Here is a 23,671-nt window from a genome sequence, read left to right as displayed (position 1 = left end):
CCCAAAGCAAATGAGGCCTGGCCCCTGCCTGCCATTTTGACACCTGTGGCTCAGGCTTCCCAGGCTGTCTGACACCAGAGGCCCAGCATCACTGTCTGCTTCTGGCTTCACACCTGCCAGCCCTGAAGGCCCCGGCCCTGCCCCTAGGGGTTCCTGCCCACCACACACCTCCCCCTCTCCGCTCGGCTTCTTGCTCTCTGCTCCTGGCTGTGCTGGCCACCTTGGGAGCCACTCAGTGGGGTACCTTGTCCTCCCCTGGAACAGATGACCCAGCCACTGGGACCGGAAGAAGCCACGCGTGTGCCCTGTGAGTGGGGAGCTGTTCAGTGAAGGCGAGGATCTGGATGGCCTCCTGGAGGACCATGAGGCCCAGAAGGCACAGCACCAGCCTGTCTATTATTTATTTGGAAGGCAAACAGAGAGAGGAAACCTTCAATCTGCTAGATCACCTCCCATATGCCCACCACAGCCAGGCCAGGCCAGGCTGGACCCAACATCCTAAACCCAGGGCAGAAAGTGCAAGAGGAGCGAGGCAGGATTTTTACACCAGGCACCAAATGATCTGCCAGCTCCCCTTAGGAGAAGATCCTCAGGGAACCTCACCCAGCGAGGTGCAGCTCCAGGAGCCGCAACTAGGAGGGGCCCATGCCCACGGCGCATTTGCACGGTGGAACACCGCTCACAACCTCAGTTACGGGGAAGCAATGACGAGGAAGCATGAAACTCATGGTGCAACATATTTATATTAACTTTAATAAAACTCGAATAGGGAGCTACTAACAGTGACTATAGTTCAATGGGGGAAAGGAGAAAACATAAGGGGCAATTAAACTGACACAACGCAGGCCTCAGCTTCACAGCAGGGAGGCCACTGTCCCAGGCACCAGGCTCACAATGAGCTCAGATCTGCCCATGAGGTCCCAGCACTCGGTCACGAGGGCATCACGATGGTGTTCATGGCCTTGAGGCTGCTGCGGGCCTCTTGGCAGAGGGCTCCAGCTGGCGGGACAGGGCGTAGCTAACGGAGAGAGCACAGCCATGAGTCCACCAAGAGCCTCAGCTCAGGCCTCCCTCCCAGGGCCTGTCCAGGAGCTGCAGTCCTGGGGGCCAGCAGTGCCCACGGGACAGGGCCTGCTGCCACCAGGGGACCTGGACGGTGCTCCCCCAGCCGCACAGCAGGGAGAGCCTTCCCCATCCCCAACCCCACTGGGCTTCACCCAATTCCTGCCCATCACTCACCTCTCCTTCTCAGTGAGATACTCCACAGACCGGAACCACACACCAAACTCCTCATCACGCTTAAAATAATAATTGCTAGCTGCCACCTGCAGCAGTTGGATTTCTTGCAGGACTTTCATTTCCTGGGGATGGAGGGACACACAGGACACTGTCAGGGCCTGGGCTGGGAACGCTGTGGGGACCTGGTAGGGGATGGGCCGCAGGGTTCTGGGTGTTTCCTCTAAAGAGGCCTCCTCCACTCCAGCCCATGCAGGCCCCACCCTGGCCTCTGATGGGGGTGCCAACAGCCCCTCCCCAGGGGCTTCTCCTTGATTCCAGTCCTCTACTCGCACCCACCCTAGGGATGGGTCTCCCCCTCATGTGCACCCAGCCCTCCTAATAAAGCAAAGCTCAGGGGTCAAGCATGGGGGTCCCGACCGGGACCACCTGTGACCCCCAGTGCCCTCCTGCCCTGAGTGAGGCCACAGCTGCTCACCTTCTTCAGTTTCTCGAAGCTGATGTCAGCCTGCTGGAAGGCAGACAGAGTCCATCAGAACCGCCCCCAGCCGGGGCCCAGCCCAGACCCTCCCCTTCATGAGGCCGTCAAGGGGATGTGGGTGGGAAAGGACAAGGATCTGGGTGAGCTCTGGAGAGGGGACCTGGCAGCTGAGGCTCAGGCACCTGCTGTTCTCACCCTGCCTGGTGACAGGAGGGAAACAGAGGCTGGGATGGGCGAGGGTGCTTGGCCATGTCAGTGCTTCCTGACCTTGCTGGGCCCAATTTCTCTCCTGTCCGTGGAGCATACCCGAGGGGGAGGCCAAGGAGGCTCAGCCAAGATCTTGTGTAGCTTTGTCCCTCCAGGAGATGGAGGGGCACCCAGTTGGAGGCCCCAACACTCACAGGGCAGAGGAAGTGAAGCCCCAGCCCCAGGGACGGCTGTGAGGTTCAGGAGAAGGGGTGGCAGCGCTGAAGGCTAAGAACGCAGTCCAGGTTCTCCCCTGCCCAAGCCTCAGGGACCCGGGCCCACCCCACCTGCCCCAGGATCACTCACATGCACAGAGTCCCCCATCACAGTGTCCAACATCACCAGGTATTTCAGGTAAGTGCCAAGAAAGGGGACGACTCCCTGTGCCACAGGGGGTGGTGATGAGCACCTGCTCTCAGGTGCCACCCGAGCCCTGCCCCAGAGACCCCTCCACCCCAGCTCCTGGACCCTGGCTCATGTCTCCCCCTGGGAGCCATCTAGGACCTTGGCAGCCTCCCCCATTCTCCATCCTCCCAGCTACTCCCAGGACAGCAGGCACCCCTAGGACTCCTGCTGGGATGTCCAAGGGCACACAGGCCATGTGGCCCCTAGTGCCACCTCAGCCCCAAGTCCACTGAGAGCCCAGCTGCCCCAGGCCCTGGCTCTGGTCTCTCTGGTGGAGGCCACTGAGACAGCGTGGGGACTGCAGGGAGGGCTGGAGGTGTTAGCCCTGCTCCTGTGGCTCGGGCCCCGGTGTGACGGAGGAGTCCCCTCGCCCGGGCACACGCACCTTCTGTTGTTTCCGCAGCCTCATCTGGGCTCTCTGTGGATTGTTCTCCTGGGCAGCAAGCTTGAAGGCCCCCTTCTGCCAGGATCAAGGTCAGGGTCATAGGGCCTGTCCTTCCCACCCCTGCCCACACCTGGGCCCTCTGCTGGGGCCCTGCATGTCTGAAACCCTCCCCCAAGTACACTCCGTCCTGATGCTGTGGCTCCCACCCTCACTGGGGGCACCTTGAGCAAGGGGCCTCCCTGGGTCTGGTCCTTGGCGGTTGAGGGTGCTGGGTGCCCCCCCCCCCCGCTGTCCTGACTCAGCATCCTACGCCTGCCCTCCTCCGCCTCCTCACTGTCCCCTGGGAGGAAGGCCAGGCCCTGCACCACACATCACTCTTCTTGGTGCCTCACCGACCCATGAGCCCTGCACAACAGGCTCATCAGCCCCATCCTCTACTTGAGAAATCAGAGGCCATGGGCAGTGACCAGCCCAGGGCCACACAGGAGAGCCTGCCCTGCCCCCAGCTGTCGGCACCCCACTGCTTCACCCCAACTCCAGCTGCACCCCTGTCCAGGAGTCCATCAGGGCTCTCTGTGTCCTGGTCCCTGGCCAGGCACAGCCATGGAGGGAGAGGGCCAGGTGGTCTCAGGAGGCCTGGCTGACAGGTGCTGGCCACCCAGCCCCACTGGGTACTCCCCCCACCCCCAGCAAGGTTGAGGATGAACCACAGCTTCTTCTGCACATCTCCCCTGCCACTCAGGGAGTGGACCCCAGGGATCATCTCTGAGTGACAGGCAGGACCTGCACAGGCTCTGGGTGGTGACACTTTGCTTCCTCCCTTAGGTGGAAGGCGTTAAGATGTGGTGAGGACAGAGGCGACAGCCATGTGTGAGGAGGCCCCAGGAGCTTCTCCTCACTCACCTGGAGATGATGTCATTGTACTGGGCAGGGTGAGAATCCCAGGACCTCAGGCGATGGGCAGTGGGTCAGGGCAGGACGGGCATCACAGCCACAGGTGCATCTGTTTCTCATGTGCCCACTGCACCTGATGCTCAGCAGCCATGGACCATGGGCCCTGGGACACTCGTGTTCGGTTCCCCCCTCCCCAGTGCAGGCGGGTGGCCTTCCCCATGCAGGTCCTGGGCAGGCAGATCCCAGGAAGGGCCTGGCTTCCTGAGGAACCGAGGTCACCCGGTGGAAGGAGGGAAGCCCTTCCTGCCACTCTGCAACACAGCCCGGGTGGGGTCAGGGGCACAGAGCCTGACCTGCTGGCCAACACCACCCCTGCCCCAGGCCCTCACTCCACCCCTCACCCTACCCCCAAACACTTGCCCCACCTCCCAGCCCCCTACCTTGGTGAGCCGATCCCTGCTCAAGCCATTGTCCTTCTCACACAGGCGCTCAAATTTTTTGCAGCTTTTCCTGTGGAGATGGGAAACCAGGAGGAGCTACTTGGTGTGATGGGAGGGTGGTGAGTGCAGCTCCCTTTGCTGGAGAGCAAGGAGGATGCACTCGGCCCAGGTGAGTTTCCACTGAGTTCCCTAAGCCCTGGGGCCCAGGGGACGGGGGGGAGCTCAAGTGGTTCTCCTGGGCCCCTCCCCTCCACGGAGCAGCACCGTTCTGCCTCAAGTTCCCCTGCACAGGGAGCTCCGGTGCTGCCCAGGAGCACTATTCAAGAACTGGTGCCTGACAGCAAAGCAAATAGCATCCTGAGGCTAACATGAGGCAGAAGGTCCAGGGGTCTCGAAGGTGACGTTCCCCATGCCTCCCCTTAGAGTCCACGTCTGGCCCCTCCCAGATCATGGGGTTAGTGCTGAGTCCTAGGGTCCCAGGTACACCCTGGTGCTCCTGTGGGAGAAGGCACCCACCTGGAGACTTCTCCCCACGTCTCTTGCAGGCGACAAATTGGGGAGGTCTGTAGAGCAGTGAGGATGGCATGGGCCGAGGAAACATTCCTGAGGCTCTGGCACTCCTGGAGAGCAGAGCGGATGAGGGAGAAGTCACCTGGATCCCCTGGGCTGACGTCCCCCTCCTGCATCAGATGCCCACGGAGCCACAGGAAGGCACGAGGGAACCATGGCCACCCTCACAGGGAGGGGATTGGGTTCAACCCACACGGAGGTTCAGGTGGGAGGTGAGCATGCACCCCTGGGGGAAGCGAGTCAGGTCAGGCCCCTCCCTGCCAGGAAGGGCCCAGGGTCTATGCAGGGTCTTCAGCCACAGGTTGTACTCCCGAGGGCTGATAAAGCAAAATGGCCATTCCCAGAGTGCAGTGAGCGAGGGCCCTGGCTGCCCGCAGCTGACCTTGGCCACCTTGATCCAGTGCTCCACCACACGGGCCCTGTCCGTGGCCTTCCTGCTGGGGTCCCCCAAGCATGTGGTGACTACACAATTTGTCACGCAGTTGAACTGCTGGACGGTGGCATGGACAGTGGAGGCCAGGTGTTCCTTGCCTCTCTTGTTGCTCTTGGTCCAGACGGAGCCCAGGCAGTGGAAGGGCATGACCTTCTGGAACAGCTCCTGGGGAGGAGAGTGTCCCATGGGCACAGCCACCCCCACTCAGAGTGCACCGTGCCCACACTCCCAGGATGCTGTGCATGGGGCTCACAGCAGTGGGAGCAGCAGCCCACTGAGGGTGCCCCGAGCCCCATGGCCCAGAGCCCATTCTTGGAGAGAAGACACAGAGGTGTTTTCTCCCGGGTGTCCTGGTCAACTCCCCATCCCTCAGCCCATCACCACCAGCCCTGTGCTCCTTGTCCCCATCCCAGCGCACCTCCCTGTGGCAGCTACAACAAGGGGCTCTGTTTGTGTGTCTGCTCTGGGACCCCGTCCAACTCTGAAGCCTAATCAGTGCTGAGAGGGGTAAGGCATTCTGGGCTGACCGGCAGGGACAGGGGCCTGGCTGCACCTCAGTGAGTGCCCTCCACCACCACCGGGCCACACCGTGCCCAGCTTTCTGTCTGCCGCTCTGTGCACCTGGCATGAGTGTGCCCCATCTCTGCTGTCCACAGGGGACAGGTGGGTTAGGACATGAGAAATGAGCCCGGGTCCCTCTGGGGCTGAGACATGGAGCCTGTGCTGACTCTGGCCAGGGCTTGTGTGGGACGGCAGGTGCCACAGGGACGCCGTGGTCCTGGCCCTGCCCAGCAGAGCCGGCTGCTCACCGCATCCAGGAGCGTGAGCTGTTCTGCCATCATCCTGGGGGAGAAGGCGGTGATGTCAACCATCTCCGCCCCAGCCAGCTCCTCTGCAGGCCCAGCCCATCCAGAGGAGGCCTGTGGAGCTGGCCCTGGTGCTGACTGTGCGCATGGGGGCAGGCCCCGTGGGGAAGCTGGCCCTGGCTCTGGAGCAGGTCCTGGCTGAGCCAGCGGTGCTGCAGCTGGCTCGAGAGCCAGTGCTCGGAAGGGTGGTGGCCCTGCACGCAGAGCAGGAGCTGGAAGAAGAGAAAGCGTCGCCAACGTGAATCACCTTCCAGTGGCCTCTGCAAACCCCGAGGGGTCGCACTGCCTGGAAGGGGCTTCCGGCCCCAAACACCACCCCTGAGAGACCTGCAGACTGCGCTGCCCCTCACCGTCTGCTGTGGCCTCAGGGTGCTGGGCGTGTCCGGGCAGGGCATACAGAAAGTACACCTGGGTCCCCAGGTCTCCTCCAGGCAGGCTGACAGGCTTGCAGCCCACCTTCATCTTCAGCAGTGGAAGGCTGGTGTGGCCATGGAGCTCTGCCTCATACAGGTCTCTGCAGCGTCCCAGGAAGGAAGCCATGTTGCTGGGAATGCAAGCGAGGGCAGCGGGGTCAGAGGCTGGCCTTGGCCACCACACTGCACTGCCATTGGCCCCTCTGTGGCTCTGGGGCCCTGGGCATGCCTCAGTCTGTCCAGAGCATGACCCACACTGTAAGCCCTCCTGGGCTGCTCCGCCCGTGGCAGACCTGGTCAACAGGGCTGGTGCACACCCCATGGTGACAGCCTCCCAGTGACCTTCTTTCCTGAGGGGAGGGCCCCTGGTGCTCAGCACGGAGGCTCCAGGCAGACTTAGGTGCAGGTTTCTCAGGATCTCTGCAGGTCTGGGCCTCCTCGGGTGGGGGCAGGCAGTGTGTGTGGAGCTGGGAAGCACCTGTCCTGGGCATGGACCCCTGGCTGCTCTGTGCCCCAGCCTCCCCTCTCCTTTGCAGGTCAGGACCCCATTCCCAGCTCAATTCTCCTTTCCTTTGCGGGGAGTCCCCGGGCCTCGGTGCTCTCAGAGGAGTCACAGGAAGTGGGAGATCCACACCCTGTCTGTCCCTCCCCAGCCACAGCCCACATTTCGCTCCCACAGTTTGCAGGGACAGAAGGCCTCCGACTGGACCCACAGTCCGTGACGTCCTAGTGGGGCCTAAGCTCTGACATCCTGGCAAGACCATGGGAGGACAATCCTCTCCCCTCTGACCCTGTGGACAGGACCCGGGCAGGCGTTCAGCTGGGAGAGTCTGGGTCCTCCCAGGTCAAGAGGCCCCGGGAATGCTGTCTGCTTTGCTCGCTGAGCTGTGACACGTGTCTGCAAGGTGACTGCCCAGAGTGCTTAACATTCACGTGCTGTGGGGATGAACCCCACACGGACCCTTGCCAGAGAGCTTAGGGGCCTGGGCCTCACACCCAGTGTCTGGGCCCTGCTCTGTCTGTATCAGGGACTGGGGCTGGGAGGCCTCCTTTACAGATGGGAAGGCAGGGCTGCTCTCTGAGGGGTTTTCCAAACCTCGAGGGCCGTGGGCTATTGAGTCCCGAGGGTGCAGAGACCAGAAGAAGAGGGATGAGTGCAGCGCCAGCAGCCCTGGCCACAGAGCAGGCACCAGGCCCCTGCCATGTCTGCAGTCACATGGTTCCTGTACAACCCCTGAGGCTCACACCCACACCACCCCACTTCTCAGAGGAGCATGCCTGCACAGAGAGCCACGGCTAGGGGGCTGCAGAGGCCCTGTGTGCCTGGAGGGCACAGACGCTCACCTGTGGAATATCTGGTCCAGGAAATACGGAACAGTGCTGAAGTCGCCATATGAGCACAGCAGAGTGGACAGGTAAGCGATGGTTCTTCCTGGGGAGGCCGGGACCAGGGACTCCTCCAGCTTCGCCCTGGTGCCTGGCTGCAGGCTCCGCAGGGGGCAGACCTCTGCCAGGTGCAGTGTGGACACACCTCCAAACTAGGGAGGACCAGCAGGGACAGGAGTCAGAGGCGGCTCCAGGGACCCCCGACCACGGGAGTCTGGGCTGGGAGAAGACCCCCTCACAGAGGGCATCCGGCTGCACCAGGTGACCCCTCACATCCCTGCTGGTTTGGGCATGAAAGGCCCAGAGTGACTTTGTTGGCCACATACAGAGCAGCGTGGGAGAGTGGGGAGAGCAGAGTATCCCTCCAGGGAGGCCAGCAGCTGGGAGCAGCAGTGCAGAGATGGCAGCTGGCGGTGTCCCGGCCACAGCCCTTCTGCACGGTGATCTGACCGTGGCTGCTCCAGGGGGACACCTCAGCCCCTCTCCCCAGCAAGGGCTGCCTGGGCCTCTGTCTCAGCAAGGCATTAGCTCCTGTGAGAGTGACGGTGATGCTCTGACACCTGGGTCCCCGAGTGTGGCTGCATGTGCACATGTGCTCCTGAGGAGGTAATGGACGTTAGGCCAGGCCATGGTGTGGGCCCCAGGTCTGCTGTGCTGATAAGGAGAGGGGACAAGGACACAGAGAAGCACAGGAGAACATGAGAACACGGCAACGGAGATGGACATGTACAAGCAGGAGACACAGGGACATCCAGCCCCCAGCACTGTGTGCAAACTCCTGTGTGAGAGCCGCCCTCATGTGGGGCCCTGGGCTGTGACTGCCCAGCAGACCAGGCTTCCAGGGGCGCTCTCTGAGGCTGTGACCTGCAGCAGGTAGCCAGGGAGGAGAACTGGAATCCCAGCTGAGCCGCAGGACAAATGTCCTTTCTCATGGAATAGGATGGAGACGGGTGGGGGCTCCAGGGCTGAGACCCAGGGACACGCTGCTGACACGTGCATGGAGTAGTCTCTCTCTCTCTCTCTCTTGAGTGTAAGCCTCACCCCTGTGTGTGGGGTTTGGGTTCTCCATCGTGGGTTGTGGGGAGGTCTGGATGCACAGCAGAGCTGACCCCTGCCCAGGATTCCCGGGATGGGTGGGAAAACAGTGCCATCCCACACACGGACGCTCTTGACTTCGTATCCAGGGAACCAGTAGTACCCTGTCCCCTGAACATCCTACCAGGACCCGACATGGGGTTGCCATAACCCAGCTGTCAGTGAGCAGCAGACGGGCGAGATCTCTTAGGAACGAGACTGTGGTCAGTCACTCGGGTGGGAAACACCAGGACGGGGCCCAGAGGTGCCTATATCCAGGCTCTGGTCCTCGGCCCAGCCTGGTCATCTTGAGTCCCTGCCTGTGTATCTCCCTAGGCCCCTCCCTCAGCCCAGCCCAGCACTGGCCACGGCTGTTAGCCTGACGCACCTGTCCATTGCCTGAGAAGATGAGTTCCTCATGGGAATCATTGCTGATCTCCAGCGTGGAGCCCTGCAAACAGAGTGCCCGGAGCCAGACCAGAAGGGGTCAGTGTCCCACAGGAGACACCTCGTGAATATTTCCACTCCCCAGGTCACATACGTGGGGACATCTGGGTATACCCCCAGCAAGGAGGACTCCAGGTGACACAGGAGAGCTAACCCCTGAGTAGACAAAATGGCCCCCAACACCCACTTTCCCATCCACCATCCCTGGAATGGGTACGGACAACACCACAGCTGTCCTGCAGTGCCTGAATCCTGGTGCTGTGCAGGAAGGGCCCCTCCTCTTGACCCCTTCGTGGGGACGGGAGGACAGGCCACGCGGGGTCACCAGAGACTCCGGGCCTGGACGGGACTTCCCAGGGCTGCTAAACCCTGTTACCTGTGGCTGCCTCCTCCCCCGTGGCCACAGGCGTCCATGGTGAGAGCTCAGCCAGCGTGTTACACGCTGGAAGAGACCTTCATTCTGGGCTTTGGCTCGACGAGAGCCTCGCCTTGAAGGGCAGCAGCAAGGGAACATAGTTCTCCCTGCAACGCTTCCTATCAAGTGAGCTGGCAATGGCTACCACTAGAATGTGGTGCCTGGTTACCAGAGTTCCATGTTCTGTTGTGGCCCGTCACCAAGGAAGTGAGGTCACTTCCTCCAGGTCCAGGACATGGACCCTTCCAGCAGGAAGAGCTCCCAAGGCCCTCTGGGCTGCTGACTGTTCCTCTCCTGCCCCGATGCCATCCCCTTGACTGTGCACAATTCTGCAAACACAGCCCCATCCCTCAGTGCCTGGGAGACCTGGATGGGGTCAGGATCCCAGGCTGAAGGGCACTCAGCTGGATTCTAAACTTCCTTTTCCTATCATTTCCCAAAGACAGTAGCCTGCTTCTTAGGAAGGCCCCTAAAATCCAAGCTAAGGTCAGTGAGGAAAGCCAAGGGCAGTGTCTTAGGTGCACCCTAATTTCTTAGGCCATCTTCTGCTGCTTTCCCAGGCACATTAGCAGGGAGCTGAATCAGAAGTGGCACAGCTGAGCCACAAACTGGCACCCCTATGGGATGCTGGCACAGCAGGTGGTGGCTTCACCTGCTAGAGCACAGCACCAGCTCCTGTGTGAGCTTTTATTTAGAATGCTGAGAGTGAATGGTGGAACTGGTGGCAAGGTCATGGCATCACCTGGAGTTTGAGTGACTCGTGGAAGCCCCAGCCTGGGCCAGGGTCTTCTCCTCTCCACAAGGGTGGCCCTCCACCCTGTGTCAGGTCTGGTCCTGGTTGTTCCCATGCTCAGATGCTGCCCCCCAGTCAAAATCTCTGAGCTGGAACCAGTGTTTGCACTCTGTCCTGCTGTAAGGACAGAGCTGCCTTCCCACGTCTCAGACACCCCCAAGCCTTCAAACACGAGTGTCAGCTTCAGCGGGCTCCTGAGCACCACACGGTTCCTCTCCTAGGACCTTCAGCCCCATGCTGCAAAGTCTGGCCTGCTTGCCACGGAGCCCCGCTGCTCTCCAGACCCTGACCCCGCCAACGGCAGTGTGTCAGAGCCATCAGAAACCTGTAGCCATCAGGGGTCTTTCCACAATATTTCCACAAATTTTTTTTTTTTTTTTGACAGGCACAGTGGATAGCGAGAGCGAGAGACAGAGAGAAAAGTCTTCCTTTTTGCCGTTGGTTCACCCTCCAATGGCCGCTGCGGCCGGAGCATGTTGCTGATCCGAAGCCAGGAGCCAGGTACTTCTCCTGGTCTCCCATGCAGGTGCAGGGCCCAAGCACTTGGGCCATCCTCCACTGCCTTCCCGGGCCATAGCAGAGAGCTGGCCTGGAAGAGGGGCAACTGGGATAGAATCCGGCGCCCCAACCGGGATTAGAACCGGGTGTGCCGGTGCCGCAAGGCGGAGGATTAGCCTGTTAAGCCATGGCGCTGGCAAACACTGACTTAAAATAAATAAATAAACCTTTAAAAATGACCTTCACCAATCCAACAAAGGACATTTATGGAAAATGTTATTAAAATGGGGCAGGTCTTATCTGTGCCACGATGTACATCGCAGACACCATCCTAGGCTCTGGCCCTGCTGCCACTGCTAGAAGCCGGGTGACCAGATGGCCCAACCACAGGTGTCAGCGCCCCCCACTCTAGTGGGATTTGCTGCTCCGATTTCCCTGCCCCCTCCCCCACAAGGTATAAGAGGACCTGCTGCTCACATGCATGCTTTCTCTGGATCTCTACTCAGCCTCCCCCTCTCTTATTCTCTCACCCTCCCCCCACCCAGTGGGCTCCCCCACCTGACAACAAACCTTTCCCTTAACCCAGTGCCTCATGTGTTTTGTGGGGCCTCACAGAACACCCACAGGTAACAACGCACACTGGAGAGACACGGAAGCTTTCAGTACCAAGGAGGCTGTGATCCTCGGGACAGCGGGACAGCGAGTTAGAGAAGACACCGAAGTCTCAGGGCACTGGGGGTTGGGGGGTAGGTTGGAGGTGGGGGTAAGGGGGGGTATTTGCTCTCCAAATCATGTGGCCTCCATTGTGCTCAGGGGTAAGATTACAAAGGGAAAAACCACATCTGCTGGGAGTTCATTACAAAGCCAAGTTAATTCCAGAAGCCAGAACAATTACCCTTATCTCAGGGGGCATAGCACACATCATCCCAGCACTTCATGTAAACACTGAGTGATAAATTCATGATACCATGCCTAGAGACCAGTGTTTGAGCAGAGAGCAGTTGTGCCAATGGTTAGAAACACAGAGGACACTCAGGGACAAACAGTGACTAAAGGTCATTCAGACACAAAAGGCAGTGACCCTGGTCAGGCCAGAGCTCACGGCACCTCAGGCCACTCTCGTCACTTCCACTCGAGCGGGCACTGGACTGGAAGGCCTGGCTGCAGCAATGAGAGGAAAACAGAGAATTCAGGCAACCAGCTTGCAAGGGAGGAGCAACAGATCTGTAACACAGAGGGCGTGACCCGGTGTAGAGGAGACTTTCACTAAACACTCAGGGCTCAGCACAATTGCAGGGTTCAGGATCACATACAAAATTGTTGTTTACAAAACACAAATGACAACCTGACATAACAGTGATCTAGTTTACAATAAAATTATCTAGTTTACAATTGTATCAGGAATAATAACACCCTGACAATGAACACTCTGACTAGAAATTGAGAATCAACTCCATACGGCATCTGAAGGCACAGACACTGGGCAATACACTCAACCAAGGAGGGAAAACACTGCACTCTGAAAACAACAGTGCTGATGTGATTAGAGAGAACACAAAGGCAAAGACAGCCAGGCTCATGAATTACAAGACAATATTTTTAAGAGCAACACCATCCAGTATGACCCAGAAATGATACAATTGCTACCAAATTAAAAGTTGCATCTTTCACACAGTTGACCTCTCTAAGAGTCATATGAAATCTCAAGGGACCTTGAAGAACAAAACAATATTGAAAAAGAAGAGCACCCTGCTGCCAGCAGAGGCTGGGGAGGGGAGGAGGGTGGCAGGGAGTGAGTGAGGAGAGGGACCTGGCGTGTTTCCCCAACACGTGAGGACATGGCCGAGCCGACCTCACGTGTGGCTCCATGAACACGGACAGCTTTGGGGGATGGGTAAGCAGACCTTCCCTCCCCTGACGAGAAAGAAAAAAATCTGCTTCTGGGAATGATCCACCGAGAGCCACGGCACCAGGGGCCACACTGGCCGCCGTCCCCCTTCCTCCTGGACGGGAGCCCGCACCTGACCTCCATGAACTCAGCTCACAGGAGGGCTCGGGGCACCTGCTCCCTGGAACCACAGGATCCAACGTGTGCCTTCTCCAGCTTCAGAGCAACTGTGTCCCAGCTCACAGCCCCTCCTGCCTGGACCCTGGTCCCCAACTCTGCCTAAGCCCAGCCTGGGAGCTTCTGGACTGCAAAACGTGGCCAGGACCCCTCTCCCACCCAGGTAACAGTGGGCGTTATAGACATGGGCTGATAAGCATGGGCCCAGGAGAGGTCAGCCCTGCCACTGCAGGCGAGGGCCAGAAAAGGGAGGCCAACAGGGTGGGAGCTGCCGGCAGGAACAGGAGCAAGGGGGGCAGGTGTGGGGGTGGGGCACAGGGGCAGCTGAGCGCCTCCCTGGGAGACCGGCTGACACCCCTGACAACCCTCTGGGGCCAGACCGTGACCACACCTGTCCACAGGTGGGCCAAGGTTCTGGGGCTGGAATGGGACTTGACCCCTGGGCCACACTGTCTCCAAGGCAGGAGCCGCCAGGGATGAGTCACCTCCTCCCAGGATACGGTGCTGAGCCCTGGCCAGCGCCCTGTGAGCACGAGGGACAGCCCTTCCCCTGGCCTGGCCCCCAGGCCCCACACACGACCCTCCACCGAGGGCCCCTGGGGATGGGAGGGGCTGCTGGGACAGAGGCCAACCCACAGGCATGGATTTCCACCCTGCGCCTTTTTCTAACCAAGCTCTGTTTGTTAACTCAGAACCTCAGGGCCGGCGCTGTGCCATGGCAGGTAGATCCACCTCCTGCAGCACCAGCACCCCGTAGGGACACTGGTTCTAGTCCTGGCTGCCCCACTATCCAGCTCCCTGCTAATGCTCCTGGGAAAGCAGCAGAGGATGGCCCTGGTGCTTGAGACCCTGCACCCATGTGGGAGACCCGGATGAAGCTCTGGACTCCCAGCTTACGCCTTGCCCAGCCCTGGCTGCTATGGACATGTGGGGACTAAACCAGCAGACACAAGCTTCCCCCTCTCTCTTTCTCCTCCTATCTCTCCTCTGCAAGACCTAGTATTTTTAAGAGAAGAGTGATATGGTGAGAAACGCGGCTCAGGCTCCTGACCCTTCAGGAACGATTCCCAGGCCTCCTGCCCACCTGGAACACTCCCGCAGGGCCCCCACTGAGGGCCATCAGGGACCCAGCTGCCTGTCGCCTAATACTTAGAGCAGGTCCTGGAACTCCCAGGAAGCGGCACCTGGGACGTCCAGACGTGGTGTGGCTCCGGGAGCCAGGAGCCAGGCTGTGGGCGGCCCAGGGTGGACGCGCGCAGAGGTGACCGTAAGCAGAGGAGCAGGACGGCAGCCACGCCGGGTCGGCCCCCGGCTTTCATTAATGGCCTGTTATGCCCAGATAAGTGGATCCCCAAGAAGCTATCAGTGACCCGATCACACGGAAATGCAAAAGCAAGGTTTATTTTGAAAGTACAAGCCGCGGCATGGACCCCGTCTGACCAGCCACGCAGCGGAGGTCAGAGGAAGGCCCAGGCCTTTGTTTGGGAGCGCTTTTAAAGGAACAACCCAGGGTTGCATCGGGGGGCTTACAGTACGGGGCCTTTGCTGACTGGACGGGGCCGCTCCGGGTTGCTCTTAGTCAAAGAGGGGAGGGTCTGCGTTTGGCCTGGGGTCAGGGAGTCACCTCGTGTGGTAACCTCTGCTGAGCTGCCCTTGTCTGCTGAGCTGTCCCTGGTCAGCTTTGCTATCTCCGGAAGGCCTGGATGCCTGCTTTAACAAGGGCTCGGGTCTGCTGCGGGAAACGGAGAAGGCTTTTTATTTTATTTTTTTTAATGGAGTCACTTTGGCTCTTCAGGCGGAAAACTGTTCCCTCGAGGCCGCACCCGTGCACGCGGGGCCCCTGGTCCTCACCCCCGCCGGCTCCTTCGTTCGCCAGGGCCAGGCTCCCTGGACAAGAGCAGATGCCAGCAAGGTCCTGGTAGGTGTAGCTTGTGCGGGACTCTGGAGGGGTGCGGGCGGGGACAGGGCGGAGCTGGGGGCGGGGCCTGGAGGAGCGGGGTCGGGCGCGAAGGGCGGGGCCAGGGCGGGACGGGCTCCGAGCAGCCAGAGCAGCCCCAGCGCCACGCCTGTGGTAATGGCTCAGGGGGCGGCTACTGGGGCTGCGCCCGAGTTCAGGTTCTTGGGGATCGGGTCGGCGTCGCTGCAGATGAGCTGCCGGAAGACGATGTTCCCTATCCTGATGTTCGGCGTCGACAGGAGCTGGCATAGTCCATCGGTTGGAGCAGCCTTTGACCCGCAGCGTGAACAGCACAGTGTCTCTGGTCCCTAGAAGCGGGGGAACCTGAGGTCTACGGCCCAGTGGGCCGCACCAGCACTCAGCAAACTGCATGGCCAGGGCAGCGGGGCTCAGAACTCGGCTGCCCCTCCAGATCAGCCATCTGGGCTGTGACAGATAGGTGCAGCCGACCCAAGGTATACAGGCAGGCACCCCTGCCTCACCCAGGAGGATCGGGCCTGGGTCCTCCTCATCCAGGCCGGCCCAGACCCCACTTCTCTGGACCAGATTGCCTCCTGCCTCAGTTTCCCCTGAGCAGAAGCAAAAGCAGCCAGAAGGGACTCGGTAACCGGGTGCAGACAGCAAGTGTGTGGGCCGGGGAGAAGGGAGGGGAGTGCCAGCCCGGGGCGGGGCTGGGGGGAACACCAGAACCTGGCAGGGTGGCTCCTGCCCTCGGCCGCCAGGCTGGGCACTGGGAGCCGGGCTACTGTGTTAGGAAGACACGGGACGAGGCTGTTATACAGCCGGTAAAGCCGCCGCCTGCAGTGCCAGCATCCCATATGGGTGCCAGCTCAAGACCTGGCTGCTCCACTTCCTATCCAGCTCTCTGCTATGGCTGGGAAAGCAGTAGAAGATGGCCCAAGTCCTTGGGCCCCTACATCCGCATGGGAGACAAAAAAGGAAGAAGTGGACCTGTGCACTTCTCTGCTGCGTTTTATAAAAAGTGACCCTGGGCAAAAACAATTTAAAAAGTTCACATTTGATGGCGTTGACCCAAGTCGAGCACTACGAGGAAAAACCTCCCAGGTCTCTGCAGCAGAGGACACAGGGACAGGACACGCCAAGTCCCCGCACCGCCCGGCTCCCAGCCCCGGAGTTAAAACCCACAGCAGTGTAGACATCCCAGGGAGTTTAAAACACAAAGAGCCATGCCTGCGGGGATTCCCAGTATTCTGGGAAATACTCAGGGAGCTGGGGGCGGGGGCTGCTCTGGGTGACACGTGGGGGCAGCTGTGGGTCCTCGCCCACTGTCCAGACCCCCAGAGAGTCCAGCTGGAGAGAGGCCCCGTGTACACTGAGGACCTGGTGACGCTGAGGCCAGCCGGGCAGACCACTGAGAAATCCAGGACTGCAATTAACATCCATGCCTGGTGCCCACATGGCCTGGGGAAGCCTGCGCCCCCTGCTGGTGAGGAGCAGGCCTGCAAGGCTCTGAACTGCAGGAACTGCCCCTGCCAGGGACCCATCCAGGAGGGTCCTGGCCTGGAGCTGTGGGACCTGGGTCTGCTGTGTAGCCACGGAAGAACTCGCTTGCTGTCGTTGGCAAGGACGACTGGTTGGATTTGAAGGCGAATTCGCCACTTTGCTCCACGGTACCCAGTATGCTAAGTTTGCACTGCGCCTAGTGTGACAGGTAGAAGAGTGTAGGTGTGCAGAGGCCACCCCACCCCCACCTGTGGAATGAAGCAGCCTGGTGACTGACAGCCAGCACAGGTGGAGGCCCTGGGCGGGCCAGCAGCAGGGGAAGCAGCCCTGCCCTGGGAAGGCAGCCCTGAGACAGCACTGGAGCCTCTCTCCCGCTCACAGGCATCCTGGCCCCATCCCCGTGTCAGGCCGCCTCCCCCCACCTTCTCTGTGAACCTACACCTCAGGATCCCTGGAGGAACTGGATCCCCAAGACATACCTTGCACAACTTCTGCAAGCCCATCGACGCACCGTTCATCTGGGTTACACCTCACGTAACTCTCGTCACAGGAGGTGTTGTTAACCCCTATGCAACCAGGGCACTGGGTGTCGCCGGTCCCTTCAGTCGGATACTCTGTGGATACTCTGCGAGGGAAGAGTCCTTATCACCACCACGCTATCAGACAGCACGGAGCGACTGCAACCTGGCCTCGACACCACCCTGGCCACCACTGAAGACCCAGACCCTCAGATCTGCCCCGACAGCTCGCCCAGTCTCTGAGCCTGTGGGGTATAGGCTGAGAAGAGAAAGGTGGGCCCAGCCTGTCCCGACTGTTGGTGTACTGGTGTGTGCCTATTACTAAATCTGTTTTCAATCAGGAGAAAAAAAATAAACCTCGTTTTTAAAACACAGGGTTTCGGGGTGGAGGGAAAGGACCGAGGGGATTAAAGCCAGGGACACACAATAAGGGCTGCACCGGGAACCTGTGGGTCTCTCCCCACTCACTGTCCAGAGAGAGAAATGAGGCCAGCACCCAGCCCTCCCGCCGGCCCTGGCCTGGCTCTGGGACACGGCCTCACCACGGGTGGGTGGACATGTCTGCACTCAGTGTACTGACCCAAGAGCAAGTGATGGCTTCCACAGCCAATCCGCTGCAATGATTCAGACTGTTGGGGCTGTTGGCCACTTGTAGGAGTTGAACCAAAACATCCACTCGAGGTCTTGCAACTGCTCCATACCTTCGAGCAAGCCATTTAGTACCAAAAAAATCCAACAAAGATTAAGAAGAAAGCATATGCTGTTCTTTTCACAGCACAAGCAAATTCTGTTGTTAGGGTCGTTGGCCTGGTCACGGTCATGGTCCCATCAGCTGGGCTTCTTTGGTGGCAGCCACAGGTGTGGTGACCAAGCCAGTTCAACTCAGAAGATGTTTGACACAGCAATTTCCCCAAATTCTCCCGGCTGCAAACGCACAGCAGGTTTGGAGAACGGCTGCATCCCACACTGTCTGTGCACCCTGCTGCCGCAGAGCTGCACCCGGGCTCGGAGGTCGGCAGGGCGGCAGATGTGCCAGGCTTCGCTCCCAACTCCGCCAGAACAAATGGACAACAGCGCTCAGGAAATGAGGTCATGGCGGAGGCGATGCCATCCACGCTGTGTGACACAGGCACAGCTGGAGGAGGGGACTCCTCAGTCAGGGAAGCCCCTGACAGAACTGAGCCATCTCTCTGCTGCTTTTCTTAGGGTGAACAATGATGTAGTCATCGGGTTTGGTGTGGGAATCATGGACATCCATGTACGTGAATTTGTTATTCCTTGTAAAAAAAAAAACAAAAAACAAAAATGAGTTCCAGGAGGTGACTGGAGAAGTAAGAGGGAATCTCCTAAAATTTGTCCAGAGCACAATGCCATTAGACCATGAGTGATGAGGAGTGGCCTCCACAGCCCCCCCGTCTCACCCAGGAGTGTGTGATGAGAACAGTAGGTACGTATTAATATCACAGCCAGTGGATTGGTGGACAAGCACTGCTGTTCTGACAAAGGTTAGGACGTCACAGCCCTGCTTGGAAACATAGAACAAAGGAACAGGAACTCTTCCATCAGGCAGTGGAATAGGTCCTGTAAACATGGCTGTGGGCGTGTGATTTACCTGAGATACATAGGATAGAATCATTGGAACTTTCTCTATATAGTTATAACCTTGTAAAATAAATCGATTAAGCTTTAGAACCTTGGACTTTATATTTAGCACCTCCAAATCATGTGGCCTCCATTGTGCTCAGGGGTAAGATTACAAAGGGAAAAACCACATCTGCTGGGAGTTCATTACAAAGCCAAGTTAATTCCAGAAGCCAGAACAATTACCGTTATCTCAGGGGGCATAGAACACATCATCCCAGCACTTCATGTAAACACTGAGTGAGAAATTCATGATACCATGCCTAGAGACCAGTGTTTGAGCAGAGAGCAGTTGTGCCAATGGTTAGAAACACAGAGTTCCCTCTCTTATTCCCACTCTTATATTTCTATTTAACAGGGATCACTTTCCAGTTAAGTTTCAACACTGTGTTAATTACAGAATTAAACCAATAGTATTAAGTAGAACAGACAAAAAATACTAAGAGGGATAACGTATGAAGTTGTTCATCAACAGTCAGGGCAAGGGCTGATGAAGTCACTGTTTCTCATAGTGTCCATTTCACTTTAGCAGGTTTCCTCTTTGGTGCTTGGTTAGTTGTCACCGATCAGGAAGAACATATTATATTTGTCCTTTTGAGACTGGCTTATTTCACTCAGCATAATGTTTTCCAGATTCCTCCATTTTGTTGCAAATGACTGGATTTCATTGTATTTTACTGCTGTATTCTATAGAGTACATATCCCATAATTTCTTTATGCAGTCTTCTGTTGATGGGCATTTAGGTTGATTCCAGGTCTTAGCTACTGTGAATTGAGCTGCAATAAACATTAATGTGCAAAAAGAAAAAAGAAAGAAAGAAAGAAACACAGAGGACACTCAGAGACAAACAATGACTAAAGGTCATTCAGACACAAAATGCTGTGACCCTGTCAGGCCAGAGCTCACGGCACCTCAGGCCACTCTCATCACTTCCACTCGAGGGGGCACTGGACTGGAAGTCCTGGCTGCAGCAGTGAGAGGAAAACAGAGAATTCAGGCATCCAGCTTGCAAGGGACTCAAGCTGGTGCCCATATGGGATGCCAGCACTGCAGGCGGCCACTTTCCCTGCTATGCCACAGTGCCAGTCCCTGTTCATGGATTTCAAGAATGTTTTGCGTCAAAACAAATGTACCTGTTTTTCATAAAAGATTTATTTTTATATTTTTGAAATGTAGAGTTACAGGGATAGAGGGAGAGACGGAGAGATGGGGAATCTTCCATCCACTGATTCACTCCCTAAATGGCCACAATGGCTGTGGCTGGGCCAGGCTGAAGCCAGGAGCCAGGAGCTTCTTCCAGGTCTCCCATGCAGGTGCAGGGGCCCAAGGACTTGGGCCATCTTCTTCTGCTTTCCCAGGTCATAGCAGAGCTGGATTGAAAGTGGAGTAGATGAGCCTCAAACGGGCGCCCATATAGGATGCCGGAACTGCAGGCCAGGGCGTTAACCCACTGTGCCACTGCGCCAGAGCCTCAACTTACCTTTTAATTCCATTTTCCACGAACTTTTCTATCTTCCCAAATCAATACGGAGTGAGGAAAAGTTAAATTACACAAAGTGAAGCCATCAGCATAACCTGGAGGCAGGGAATGCCAGACCTTCAACTGCAAACCTACACGCAGCGGTCGCCAGGCCGCAGCACGCACCTGCCCACGTCTGTTCATGATGACTGCTTCTCAGCTGTGGCGCGTAGTCACAAATGTGCGTTAGTTCTTAACCCTCACGAGCCCTGATAATACGAGCATTTCCTTAACTTACTATCATAATTGTGAGATAAAACCTGAGCAAGATAAAATATTATGACGTTTTGGTAAACTTAGATACTCAGCCCTGGTGAGAGTATTACAATATTGGCTTCCCCAATTAATTATAAATGTTTTCTCAACGAGGGGTAAAGAACCAAACTCCCGCAGAACAAAAGTACGAAGGAGACACAAAGACATTATAGATAGACTGATTTTATATGTATATATAATTTCCCTTAAACATAAGACAAATGTTCAAACTCCATCATTAGAGAAATGCAAATTAAACACCACTGAAACACTACTTCTCACCAATCACATTAGCAGATGTCAAACATACAAGATGGTGCGGGGTGTGGCAGGGCATCAGGAAACAGGCCGGCCTGTAAAGCAACGCAGCAGGAAGGTGTCCACACTGGGCGACTCTGGGAGGCGGCCCAGCTGGACAGCATCCAGAAACCCGCAGTGTCCAGACAGAGCACCCAGAACAACAGACCGCCCGTGTGGCCCCAGCCCCCAGGGCCCTGCAGTGTGGGGAGCGAGCCTCGGACAGAGCACAGACGCCCGGCCGGGAGCTGAACCAGCAGTGGTGGGAGCTCATGCAGGTGCGGCCTTCCCGGCTCCCTGCAGCACTCCGGCCTCAAAGGCGTGGGGCTGGGGCAGAGACTCCTTTACCTGGTCCTGGACAGGAACTGAAATCAATACACAGACAGGCAGAAGCTGGTGTGTCCACACAGAAAGCTACTCACTAGTTTATGGCAGAAATAGAAAGAAAGACTCAATGCCAACAACAGAAAAGATGAAACGCAGTTTTATTTGTAAACGGTTCAGAGAGGAGAAAACGTGGAAGTGGGCGAGAGGGGGTCGGGGATGCAAATGAGGCCCCCAGAGTCCAAGTAAACAAAGAACCAGAGGAAGCCCTGAAGGCACAAGATGGGCGGCAGGGTCCACTCCCAGCAGCAGCAGGACCAAGGTCTCGGGGTGATGGCACCCAAGGCCGGCCCTGGAGGAGGAAGCATGGCCAAGTGCAGGTTCTCAGGCCACCGTGCTCACTGAGAGGCCGAGTTCTTCCCGGCCTGTGATGTCCCTCATCCTGCCCTGAAGCCCACAGACCATGCCACTGCCCGGGCTAAGAGGTTCTGAATCAGGAAATGGGACAGGGAGGAGGGGCCACCACCGCACTGATCCTGACTGGGGAGACAGAGGGGCCCAGGCCCACTCTCCCTCCAGACCTTCCCTGGGGTAGAGGGACATAGCTCCCACAGGACACAGCTTCACCCCATTCTCACAGGCCGTGTGGGGTCTAACCTGCTGCGCCTGCTTCAGCTCCCTGTCCCTCTCACGGACCCACCCTTCCTGGCGAGCATCGCCACAACAGGACAGTGCACAGTGATCCCTACCAGGACCAGTCTGTGGGAACAGGGGTTTTGTCCAGGGCCAGGAGAATGGGAGACTGTGCAAGTCTCTGCAGAGAGCATCCCTGCTCCGTGCTGGCCAAAGCCACCAGCCCCTTTCCCCTGCGTGGGACTCCCGTCTCCAGGCGTGGGGCCCGTGTGGACAGCGAGGGTGGGGGAGCCCCATGCCACCCTTGCTCTCACTGCTGCCAGCAGAGGCTGGGGAGGGGGAGAGGCGGGTGGCAGGAATGAGTGAGGGGAGAGATTTGGGGTGTTTCCCCCACACGTGTTAACAGTTTGAGAAATTTGACGTGACGACCACGCATGTGGCTCCATGAAAATGGACCGCCTAGGAGCTTCTGGACTGCAAAACGTGGCCAGGACCCCTCCCCCTTCCAGATAACAGTGTGCATTGGAGAGATGGGCTGATAAGCAGGGGACCTTCCATGGCCCCAGGAGAGGTCAGCCCCACTGCTGCAGGCGAGGGCCAGGAAAGAGAGGCGAACAGGGTGGGAGCTGCCGGCAGGAACAGGAGCAAGGAGGGCAGGTGTGGGGGTGGGGCACAGGGGTCAGCTGAGCACCTCCCAGGGAGACCGGCTGACACCCCCAACAACCCTCTGGGGCCGGATCCTGACCACACCTGTCCCACAGGTGGGCCAGGGTTCTGGGGCTGGAATGGGACTTGACCCCTGGGCCACACTGTCTCCAAGGCAGGGCCCATGGAGCTGCCCAGGGATGAGTTACCTCTTCCCAGGATACAGTGCTGAGCCCTGGCCAGCGCCCTGTGAGCACGAGGGACAGCCCTTCCCCTGGCCTGGCCCCCAGGCCCCACACACGACCCTCCACCGAGGGCCCCTGGGGGTGGGAGGGGCTGCTGGGACAGAGGCCAACTCACAGGCGTGGACTTCCACCCTGTGCCTTTTTCTAACCAGGATCTGTTTGTTAAATCAGAACCTCAGGGCCGGCGCTGTGCCATAGAGGGTAGACCCACCACCTGCAGCACCAGCACCCCGCATGGACACTGTTCTAGTCCTGGCTGCTCCACTTCCAATCCTGCTCTCTGCTAATCCTCCTGGGGAAGCAGCGGGGGATGGCCCAGGTGTTGGAGCCCCTGCGACCATGTGTAGACCTGGATGAAGCTCCAGGCTCCTGGCTTGGTGCAGCCTGGTACAGCCCTGGCATTTTGTCCACTGGCGACTAAACCAGCAGACACAAGCTTCTCCCTCTCTCCCTTTCTCCTCCTCTCTCTCTCTCCTTCTGTAACACCTATTACTATTTTAAGAGAAGAATGATATGGTGAGAAACACGGCCCAGGCTCCTGACCTTCAGGAAAGCGTCCTGAGCCTCCTGCCCAGTGGGGACACTCCCGCAGGGCCCCACTGAGGGCCATCAGGGGCCCAGCTGCGGTGGGCTCTGGGCGCCGGGCTGTGGGCGGCCCGGGGTGGACACACAGAGGTGACGGCGAGCAGACCAGCAGGACGACAGCCACGCAGGGTGGCGCCCGTGGCTTTTATTAATGGCAGAGAAGCCGTTCCCTGGAGGCCGCACCCGCGCGCATGGGGTCCCTGGTCCTCACTCCCGCTGGCCGCCCGGCCTGGACCCAGGGCTCCGGGACGCAGGCGGGGGACGCGCTGCTCCTTCGTTCGCAGTGTTCGGGCCCGCTGGACACACGCAGATGCGGCGGACTCCCAGATCGGGGCAGCTTGGCCATGGCTCCAGAGGGTTGGGGTCGGGGGACAGGGCGGATCTGGGGGCGGGGACTAGTCCTGGCGGGGCGGAGCTGGGGCGCGAGGGGCGTGGCCGGGTGGGCGGGGCTCAGAGCAGCCGCTGCAGCCCCAGCGCGATGCCAGCAGTGAGGGCCCAGGGGGCGGCTGCCAGGGCCCCTCCCGAGTTCAGGTTCTCAGG

General features: G+C 58.6%; 1 protein-coding gene across 1 annotated transcript; it reads right to left on the bottom strand.

The window, feature by feature from the left end:
• Nucleotides 1–954: 954 nt before the first annotated feature.
• LOC133758850 (ral-GDS-related protein-like) lies at nt 955–16,971 on the bottom strand. Its single transcript, XM_062189986.1, has 18 exons — nt 16,948–16,971; nt 15,142–15,312; nt 14,871–15,019; nt 12,085–12,143; nt 9,464–9,480; nt 9,218–9,280; nt 8,109–8,210; nt 7,714–7,907; nt 6,307–6,500; nt 5,900–6,168; nt 5,040–5,255; nt 4,604–4,707; nt 4,088–4,157; nt 2,754–2,828; nt 2,270–2,344; nt 1,715–1,747; nt 1,240–1,361; nt 955–1,018 (listed from the first exon to the last, which is right to left on the bottom strand). Exons 1-18 carry the CDS (start codon nt 16,969–16,971, stop codon nt 955–957), a joined length of 2,001 nt encoding a protein of 666 aa, XP_062045970.1.
• Nucleotides 16,972–23,671: the final 6,700 nt, after the last annotated feature.

This window comes from Lepus europaeus, chromosome 4 (assembly GCF_033115175.1).
Source record: "Lepus europaeus isolate LE1 chromosome 4, mLepTim1.pri, whole genome shotgun sequence".
Lineage (NCBI taxonomy): Eukaryota > Metazoa > Chordata > Mammalia > Lagomorpha > Leporidae > Lepus > Lepus europaeus.
This window is presented reverse-complemented; position numbering and strand designations above follow the sequence as displayed.